The 10,994-nt window shown below is 44.6% G+C and overlaps 1 protein-coding gene across 1 annotated transcript in view; it reads right to left on the reverse strand.

Annotated features, from left to right (window-relative positions):
* Positions 1 to 10,336, reverse strand: part of CLIP1 (CAP-Gly domain containing linker protein 1) — a 73,889-nt gene extending 63,553 nt beyond the window's left edge. The window contains exons 1-2 of the mRNA XM_056859767.1: positions 10,146 to 10,336; positions 8,691 to 9,265 (exon numbers count right to left, since the gene is read on the reverse strand). Of these exons, the coding sequence (XP_056715745.1) occupies positions 8,691 to 9,265; positions 10,146 to 10,239 (669 nt within the window). The 5' untranslated portion in view covers positions 10,240 to 10,336. The remainder of the gene's footprint in view (positions 1 to 8,690; positions 9,266 to 10,145) is intronic.
* Positions 10,337 to 10,994: the final 658 nt, after the last annotated feature.

Consider the following 10,994-nt stretch of genomic DNA (forward strand, 5'->3'; position numbering starts at 1 on the left):
TAATTGAACCCTTCCACTAGCTCAGTTCAGACGGTTTGCCAAATAATGGCTAACAATTGTTTGATCCCCAATGAAATGTACCCATTCCCCCTCCATGCTTGGCCTGGCTACGTTTTGATGAACTGCTGTTTGGTGTGATATCTGAATTGACATCCCACAGATAGCACTCTACAATCTGGGCAGGAAAGACCTTACCGCTATGGTGCATGCCTTGGTTGTTGACAGTTAAGATTGCACATAGCAATTAGATTGCAATAATCTAGGTGACAGCCAGGTGATAGCTGGAATCACATGATAGCTCAATGACTGAGCAGAATTCTGGACAGAACTGGGCTTAGCAGGATAGTCCTGGCAACTAGGCAGCCAACAGTTCATTGGCTGGTAAACTGTGCCAGAAGTGTATATATCTGTACAATGTGTCTATAATGGTTGTGGGTTGTGAGAAGTAGGTGCTGGCGAAGCACTTTATCACTGTGAATAAAAATAGCACTTTTGTATACGTGCTGTCTCTGCAGTATTCACTTGCTGCTGGGGAAACTAATACTTCTCACAGACACCATCTACATTAGATTACTGCAGTGTGCTCTACATGAGGCTGCCCTTGAAGACCGCCCAAAAGCTATAGCTGGTACAGAATGCTGTGGTCAGGATGCTGAATGGTTTGGGTTGCAGTACCATATCACTCCAGGCTTGTTCCACCTGCACTGGCTCCCAATTTGCTTCCAGGCCCAATTCAAGGAGCAGGAATTGACATTTAAAGCCCTATACAGTTTGGAGCCAACATATCTGAAGAACTGCCACCTCCTATACGAACCTACTCTACCACTCCAGTCATCTTTAGAGGTCCCCACTGTCTGAGGCTAGATGGGTGGTAACCCAACAAAAGGCCTTCTCAGTCATGGTGCGGAAACTCTGAAACCCCCTCCCTAGGGAGGTTCATCTTTGCGTTTCTCTCTCTCTCGTTCATTTTCTATCCGCGGATGACCTGTTTTTCTGGCCTCCCTCCCTCTTTGTGTGCTTTAATGTGTTTATGCTTATATATATAGTGGTGGAAAGTACTGTTAAGTCGCAGCTGACTGACACCTTGTAAGGTTTTCAAGGCAAGAGACATTCAGAGGTGGTTTGCTATCACCTTCCTCTGTGTGGCAACCCTGGCCTTCCTTGGTGGTCTCCCATCCAAATACTAACCAGGGCCAATCCTGCTTTCCTACACATGAGCAGCGGAGGTTAGTCTGCTGAACTGGATTTGTTTCCCCACTCCTACACACAAAGCCAGCTGGGTGACCTTGGGAAAGTTACAGCTCTCCTCCAGCTCTCTCAGCCCCACCTACCTCACAGGGTGTCTGTTGAGGGAGGGGAAGGGAAGGTGATCGTAAGCCGGTTTGAGTCTCCCTTAAGTAGTAGAAAAAGTCAGCATATAAAAACCAACTCCTCTTCTAAATAAAACAAAATTCTGGATGCTGCTGCCCTACAGAAGTAGAGGCATGTTTAAGTTTCTAAACTGTGGCAAGTAAAAACCATGATTAGGTGTGATGTGATGTCTCAAATGAATTACTGTGGAGGCTTCACAACATTGGCAACAACATTAGTTTTCTCACAGGTCAAATTCAAAACTGTTACTAGTTCCTCAGGAAATCTCTTTTGTTCAACAAGTTGAGTTATTCTGGGTAATATATATTTGGCAGGAGGAGTTACCGGCTGTAACTGCCAACAAGTGAACTAAATGAGAAGCACACCTTTTAACCCCGACAGGAAATTGCAAGGGTGAACCACCCACCCCAAACTAATGAAAGCCTGCTCACATATAAATACTAGAGTAATGAAAGAAAGATACACAAGATTACCAGTTATAAAGTCTTGTTTTTAGAATGTGAAAATTGCATCAGGTTTTAATTGCAGCTGTCAAGACATTCCTGTGTTTATAGCATTAAGGCAAAGGTTAACAAATGGACAATGGCAGCAGGTTTGCCCACCAAAGCCCCCTCCATCAGATGCACAAACAAACAGAACACAGGACATTAGAGCAAAGAACTTTGCTCCCGGGTACTGGACCTGCTTCCTACCTACACAAAAGTTCGGAATGGTAATTCAGTGGGGGCCAAGTCAGAGAAGAAGGTCCAAAGACACTTTGATATGCAGCTTAACTTGGTCCTGAGAACAATGTTAAGGGGATTTAAGGGAGAGCCAGCATGGTGTAGTGGTTAAGAATGGTGGTTTGGAGCAGCGCTCCGATCTGGAGAACCAGGTTTGATTCCCTACTCCTACACATGAAGCCAGCTGGGTGACCTTGGGCTAGTCACAGTTCTCTCAGAACTCTCTCAGCACCACCTACCTCACAGGGTGTCTGTAGTGGGGAGGAGAAGGGAAGGTGATCGTAAGCCAGTTTGATTCTTCCTTAAGTGGTAGATGAAGTCGGCATATAAAAACCAACTCTTCTTCTATTTAACACAAAGAAACCCCCAATCCTGTCTCATAGAGTTGGAAGGGGCCATACAGGCCATCTAGTCCAACCCCCTGCTCAATGCAGGATTGGCCTAGAGCATCCTTGACAAGTGCTTGTCCAGCCTCTGCTTAAAGACTGCCAGTGAGGGGGAGCTCACCATCTCTCTAGGTATCCGATTCCACTGTCGAACAACTCTTACTGTAATTTCCCCCCCCCTAATATCCAACCTGAACCTTTCCACCTGCAATTTAAACCTATTATTGCGAGTCCTCTCCTCTGCTGCCAACAGGAACAGCTCCCTGCCCTCCTCTAAGTGACAGCCCTTTCAATCATCCTGTCCTGCTAAAAGCATATCAACATGGCTGTGCTGGGATTTTGCCTTAAATTCTAATTTCCATTTCCCTTTCCAAAATATTAAAGCAGGCATTGAAGTGAGGATTTTAAAGTGGAGCCATTCTCTAGAACTGTGTGTGTCCCCCCCACCCGAAGAGTAAAAAAGCAACGTAACTGGGACCTAATAATATGAAAACAAAGCACATGATTTGTCCAGTTCCATGGATTCCCCAGGTGACCCTAGAATTCTGTCCTCCTAGTACCTGGCTTGGATGGCCTTATACTGAATCAGACCCTTGGTCCATCAAAGTCAGTATTGTCTGTTCAGACAGGCAGCAGCTCTCCAGGGTCTCAGGAGGAGGTCTTTCACATTACCTACTTGCCTGGTCCCTTTCTCTGGAGATGCTGGGGATTGAACCTGGGACCTTCTGCATGCCAAGCAAATGCTCTGCCACTGAGCCATGGCCCCTCCTCAAACATATGAACATATGAAGCTGCCTTATACTGAATCAGACCTTTGGTCCATCGAAGTCAGTATTGTCTACTCTGACCGGCAGCAGCTCTCCAGGGTCTCAGGCAGGGGTCTCTCACATCACCTGCTCGCCTGGTCCCTTTAACTGGAGATGCCGGGAATTGAACCTGGGACCTTCTGCATGCCAAGCAGATGCTCTCCCATTGAGCCACAGCCCCTACCTAACTCCAACAGTCCGAGAAGATACATTTCTATAGGAATTGCATTTTAGTGCTTGTGTTTGCTGGGGGATACTGTAGCCAGCAGTGCCATCACACTATTATACAGCTTTACCTCATGGAGAAAATGGGGTCCAGGTGGGTTTCCCCCCATCCGCTTCCAAAAGTCAACTTAAGTTAACTAAAAAGGAGGGCAACACTACTATGTGATGAAAATAGCCCCACTGGTGACCTTGTCTCATATTGAGGCAGAGTGTTAAAAATTTAAACAGCAAACAGAAGACCTGCCAGATCTTTTTTTAGCTGAGCATGATGACTCCATATAATTCAGGGGGGATGATGTAAAATAGTAATGAGCCAAAGCAGCTGATATGAAGATTGTTGGGATTTTTTACAGACAGACTGGAGGCAGAGAGGGACGAAGTTTAGTACCCAGGTGGGTTTTTAAGCGCAAGCATGGAGAATGCCACAACTAGACATAGTTTGTCAAATTCAAAGGTGGTATGCATCCACCACAATGCAAAGTTAAGGGAGAGGTTTCTCTCTCTCTCTCTCTTTTTTTTTTTTACAAGTGAACACATAAAAGCTTCCTGATGAGACCAGATGGCATGTACAAGCTCAGCCACAACAATGTTAACAGGCATCTTTAAATTATTCACTTTCCTTCAACAAAGTTTCAACAAAGGGGAAAGTGACATTGGCCCCTATCAGTTGCAAACAAGTTTTCAGATACACAGGCATGGGCCAACAGGGTTTTTCCAGGTCGTGTAACTATGGATAGATTATTACTTTCTCTACCTGGCTATCCCTGGACTTATCCCACAAACTGTGAAGTGCAGCAGATAAAGCTAATGCTAACACTAATTTATCTCATGTAGAATTTACAAACAACCCTTTATATTTCATAGTATTACGGAACACACAATTAGTGGACTTGCCATAAGATCGCATGGCCTTCGCTTGTTCCCGAGCAAGGCACACAGACTGCTGTTCATATTCAAATTGAAGCCATTCTTCAGTGCATCTGCGGACCCCAAAATATTGCAACTCACAGAACATAAGAACACAAGAAAGGCCATGCTGGATCAGACTACAGTCCATCAAGTCCAACAGTCTGTTCACACAGTGGTCAACCAGGTGTCTCTAGGAAGCCCACAAGCAAGACAGACGACTGCAGCAGCATTAGCCTGCCTGTGTTCCACAGCACACAATATAATAGGCATGCTCCTCTGATCCTGGAAAGAATAGGTAAGCATCATGACTAGTATCCATTTTTACTAGTAGCCATGAATAGCCCTCTCCTCCATGAACATGTCCACTCCCCTCTTCAAGCCTTCTAAGTTGGCAGCAGGGAGTTCTACAATTTCACTATGCCTTTTGAATCTCTCACCCTCTAGCTTGAGCAGATGACCCTGCGTTCTAGTATTATGAGAGAGGGAGAAAAGCTTCTCTTTGTCCACTCTCTCCATACCATGCATAATTTTATAGACCTCAATCATGTGACTTCTGTGAGGATAACTTGGGGAACCACCATGTAAGAATGCCCTCAGTTCCTTGGGGAAATGGTGGGATACAAATGCAGTAAATACATGCAGCCATGTTTTGTGAAGTTCTCTGTAGCCCTGACAGCAGGTCCCAAGCATTGCAGGGCAGAGGGAGGAAAGAGGATGGGTAAACTTTACTAGTGCCCAGCTGTCCCTATGACCATGTCTGAATAAGATGCTGGAAAACTATACGTGGAGGGATTTTAAACTTATGAAGTGAATTAAAGATAATGGCTAGAGAAGCAAAAGCGTATTAAGATTTTTTCAGCTGGAAAAGCTTGTGTCATATTTTAAAAACCCATCTACTCTTCAAACAAGAGCAGAAGCTTCATTTGGTTGCCAGGTGCAGAAGGAGACGTATCACTGATTCTCCTGCACCCCTTGTCTTCTAGAAGAATACCAGTTGGCTGTAACGCCATATGCCCTAAAGCTATGCTGTCTCTTACAATTTTCATCGAAGCTTTTATGTGCAAAGTCTTTAGGGATACAATATTCTCTACCAACTTTAAAGAAAAGCGACAACCGTGAAATGTGAGGCCGGGGCGGGGTGACTTTGCTTTGTGTGCACCTGGATCGTTCAAGATTATACATTGTTCAACGTGACCTTTTAAGGCAAGGCACTCTCAGGTGAGCCATGCTTCTGTAGTCAAGGGACAGTTAAAAGAGCTTAACCGCACACACCGAGTTGAGGCAGCAGTACCCCTCTTCCTTTGACAAACACAGGTTCTGAAGGAGAGCCACAAATATTTAGGCTCAAATCCATCACCACTGCTCTCCCTAATGGAAACTGAATTTGAAGCTCCCACTCCCGTAGGGGTTCCATTTTTCATGTTCAATACATTTGGAGACTGACAAGGCCACAAAAGTACTTTCAACAGAGTACCTGGCAGCAGCCAACAGAACTGGGGGGTTAGAAGGAACTCCAGAGATAATAGCACCCCAAAGTCTTCATTACACCAAAAGCTCACCTATGAGCTTTCAATATTGCCGTGGCTTGTCCATAATGGAACTAAATAGATGGCGTTCTTCATGGGGCCGTTATCGAGGACTGTCAGTCAGCTCAAGCTCAGTCACTGAGATAATGGAAACTCCCCCCCCCAAAAAAAACTCTAGATCATATTGTCTTAAGTTATTGGAGGGTATATTTCAGCAGAACGTTAGGAGAGGCTTCCTAACAAGAAGAGTTCAATCAATGAACCAATTACCGGGGGGGGGGGGCTCACCCAGATTTTCAGAAAGAGGATGGATAGTCATCTGTTGGGGAATGCTCTACTTTAGATTTCCTGTTCTGAGCAAAGGGCTGGACTAGGTGACCTACAAGGCTCCTTTCAATTCTAGGACTCCCTGTCTTCATTCTACATTTTGGCTGAGCAGTTTACCTGGCAAGCCACATGTTTAGAAGGTTTCCATTGAGCTAAGTTTTTTTTTAAAGCTAAAATACCTAGATATAGGGTGCATGTACAGGGCACCACTACTTCTCACTTGCCTTGAAAGCCCCTTGTTGGGCTCACCATGAGTCGACTGGAACTTGATGGCACTTTACACACACACACACACACACACAGATCTCAGAGACAGACATGTTCTTAGAAACTCAGTTAAGAGCCTCAGGGTTATACTGGACCCAACATTATTGCTGGAGAAGAAAGTAAATGCGGTTGCTTAAAAGGCTTTCTTCCAAATCGGCCTAGACTGTAAGATGAACCTTTACCCTCATATGGCTGACCTGGCCACCTGGATCCACGTCACAGTAACATCGAGTCTAGACTACTGCAATGCACTGTACATTGGTCTCCCCTCAAAATCAATTTGGAAACCACAGCTTGGCTATTGTCGGGAGCTAGATGAAGAATACATATTACCGGTACTCCCATTCTGCAGTCACTCCATTGGCTGACCATCAGTTACCGGACTCAACTGAGCAGGGCCTTCTGTAGGTGTCAACCTGCAAATGGGCAAAATCAACCACTGCCCGTACATGTGCCTTCTCTGTTGTGGCCCCCATCTTGTGGAGGAAAGCTCCCAAACTCCTGGCTTTCCGCAAACTATGCAAAACCGAATTATTCAAGAGGGCTTTTATACATAAGCAACAGAGTAGCACTGTACTCAATGATTCACAAGGTTATTTGGATAAATTATTAGGAACTCTGGTCTATACTGCTGTGCATAGTTTGCTGTAGGTTGGATCCTGATATGCAATTTTGTATCATTTAATGTGTCATGTTATGCGTTTCTCCAGTTCTGTTTTTTTAGATTTCTGGTGGGTTCTACAGCCCTAATCCTATTTCGTTGTTTACTGAATGTCCCATCCTGCTGATTGTATTGACTTACTCTGTGTAATCTGCCTGGAGTCCCAATAAGAAAGATGGACTATAAATATCATAAATAAATAAGGAACATGATCATTTGGCCCTCAAAGTTTAAATTTGCTTATCTGTTGTCAAAGGCAAATCTGTATCATAGAAATGGCTTGTGATGCTAGTTCGTTCTCAGTTTACCTATGAGATCCTGAGGGCAGAGGCAACAAATTGATCCAATAAATTCTTTGCCTATTTCTTTCTCAGTTATTTCATAATGTGGTGACCTTTAAGTGATCCTATATTTTAGAAAGGACAGGAAAGAAGCTGGCACAGGGATGACACTTTCAATAATATCACATGTAATAATTTCAGCTGCAATCATCTTCGATTTGAGCACATGCAGCAGCTAGGCTCGTCACAGGCAGCAGAAACATTTCTTGTGATTCCTGGCTCCCTGGTTGCTGCTGTGCATGCGTCAGCCCTCTCCACAGCCACCAGATGAGTTTGGGGACGGAAAAAGGAAGGGGTGGGTGGCAGTGGCAAAAATTAGCTCATCTGAGTAGAACTGAACTCAGAAGGCGTTTGGGCTCGGAGGGTGAGTGTTTAACACACGTCAAAGATCAGTACCTTCACTACAGCCTCTACTAAGATGGGCCACACTTTGTGAAATTCTGGACAGAATAGACTCCTTATTGTCTTTGGCAGGGCATGACAGTATGGACATGTTTACAGACGAGATTCTCACAACCGACAGGCCCTGAAAGGCTCTCTGGCCTTCCTAGCTGCTGACAACCCAGTCAAACCAGACAGCACGTCAGTTGCCATCTAACAGATGTTTGAAGATAAACTATGCCCACAAGGAGGAAAATTGCCAGGTCCTGCAGAGCGATGACACTTTCACTTGTCCGAATAAATACTGAGACAAAACACACACACAATTGCTCTTGCTGTTGGAATACATATGCCAAGAAGCATATCTTTTTGAACCGAACAGGTCATATGGCAGACCCTATTTGGCCCTGGGGAGAAGAATGTTCAGACATGTCACAGCAGGTGATGTACTGGTCTTCCCTAGCAATTGCCAAAATCCACCGGCTTTAATGGTTGCCAAACACCCCTGAATAGCAAAAATGCTTACAGTAAGTCTGGACCACAGGATGCAGAACATGGATGAGAGGAGGAAAGCTTGTAAGACCAAGGAGGTTGGCCGGATCCCTTTCTGTAGAGTTCTGGTCCTCTCAGCTCTGATTCTATCGTTAATTTGTTGTGAGACAGTTACTCTCACTAAAGAAGGAGACTCCATCTTACTGTGAAGCATGGGCAATGGAACCATGTACTTTTCTAGCATAGTTTGTTGGTTTGAAAAAAATGTAAACTTACCAGAACCCTGTCTCCCATTTTAAGCTCCCTTTCTCCTTTCTTCAGCGAGCCAGCTTCGGAAAGATTAGATATAGATTCACTTGCCGTTCTGGAAAGATTACTAATTTGAGAAACCGGGTGTTCCTTAGCAGCAGCAGGAGATGTTTTGTGGGGAATACCTGTCGAGGGGAGGTGGGCTGCTGCTGAGGGTGAAGACATAAGGCTGGCAGCTGACACAGAGGTTGGCGATGTGGCTCTAGAAGCATGCGATGCCTGCGTACCATTGGCTTCATCCTCTGTCACCACTTTTCTCGTTAGCTTGGATGGCTTCGTGAAGATCCCCCTTAAAGGCTCACACTGGAAATAGCGAACTCCAGCCACAGAGCCATCGTTCTTCCCTATTGGTTCATCCAACACAATCCCTGCCCACTGTCCTGGAGCAAACTGCGTCTCTCCCAAGAACTGAATAAAGCCAGGTTTGTTCCCATTGACCCAAATACGCTCTCCGATTCGGAAGTCATCCACAAACTCCTCCTGTGCTTCTGAGGTGGGTGCACTTGATGTCTTCTCACTGGCTGCTGCCTTTTCTGATGGGACTGGAACCAAAAAGCAGACAACCATGTGTTAATTTTGCAGTAGTACAGGCTACAGAAAACATCAGAAAGGAGCATGTATTCTATTTTTGTTTAAAATTTTAATATGGCCACCTCCGTGGAAACCTGTATATGAATACAGAAAAGCAATATATGAATATGTAAAATAAGAACTAGATTATGATGAAATGCACTAGAGGGCAAGAAGAAGAGTTGTTTTTTATATGCCGACTTTCTCTGCCACTTAAGGAAGAATCAAACCAGCTCACAATCACCTTCCCTTCCCCTCCCCACAACAGACACCATGTGAGGTAGGTGGGGCTGAGACAGTCTAGCCCAAGGTCACCCAGCTGGCTTCATGTGTAGGAGTGGGGAAACAAATCCAGTTCACCAGATTAGCCTCCGCCACTCACGTGGAGGAGTGGGGAATCAAACCTGGTTCTCCAGATCAGAGTCCACTGCTCTTAACCACTATACCACACAGGCTCTCTTCCCTTGCTGTCCCCTCCTTCCCGCTACCCACCCATCCAGGCACATTTACCCTGCCTTTTGGGTAGTGTGTATTAGATACAAAAATGTAGAAACATATAAAATGGAGATAACATGTAGAAAGAATCTGCATTCTTATCAAGCCAACATAGATGGGACTTTAATTGGCTAGTTACTGTACCACTCACCCCCAAGCCCCAGGATTTGTTAACAAAGAGAAAAGGTTTTGACACACCACATATAATTCTCATTCTCTCTGCTTTTTATTAAAAAGCATCTTTAGCGTCTCTCCCCCCTGAAGTGGCAATTAAAAATTATGCCTGCATTAGAAATGTGCGCAGCACTGAGGAGGATATACAGAGTCTTTATCTTAAGAAGTTAAACTCTTCCTTACCAGCAGCAACAGATGCAGCTGACTTCAGTAACGCAATTCCAGGCTTGCTGATCTTGGTGGGAGCCTTAAGCCCACTTGGTTTCAACGTACTCATCTTTTTCTTTCGCTGTCGGTGTTTTTATCCCTTCTGATTGCAGTAACTATCTCTTCACACACATGGATGCAGTATAGTCTTCTATGCCATAGGCCTCTGGGTTAAACCTATATACATATAGGTTTGACATGCACATATATATAGGAGGGGGAAGAGAGAGAGAGCAAAAGACAAATAACTTTTTTCTTCTTAAAAGGCTTGTAAAGAAGCTTCTGTGCATAAACCCAGCCCCCAAAGCAACAACAAAGAAATGTTTTCAGAGTGAAGCTGATAATTCCTACATGTTGGAAGTCTACTTCCTATTAAAAATATCTCAACATCTGGAAACCTAAGATATCTGGACTATCCAGTATTTTAAAAACAGCCTGGTGTTTTCAAATTGAGCTTTCAGATACAGGCTATTTTGATAACAGAAAACAAAGTCCTATACGGCTTTACCAACGTCCCCACGGGGGGGGGGGGAATCAACTATTTTAAGCATTCAGACAATTCTAGATATTTGTGAAGTGTTGCGACATCCTGGAGGAACACAAACAGTTTAGCAAGGGAGCAATCTTTTTTTTTTATAACAAGCAAAAGATAGCGCACGATGCCTGGAGAATCAGAAATTTTCTAAGATCTGAACACACACGCACACGCACAATGGCTCAGCAGAGCATTATTCCTTGACAGCTAATGGCCTAATGCCCACCTTTACTGCACTAGAATCCCTTGCTGAAGTTTGTGAGACATGTTAGGCCGTTATATAGTCCCCC

The sequence above is a fragment of the Euleptes europaea genome, chromosome 13, assembly GCF_029931775.1.
Source record: "Euleptes europaea isolate rEulEur1 chromosome 13, rEulEur1.hap1, whole genome shotgun sequence".
Taxonomy (NCBI): Eukaryota; Metazoa; Chordata; class Lepidosauria; order Squamata; family Sphaerodactylidae; genus Euleptes; species Euleptes europaea.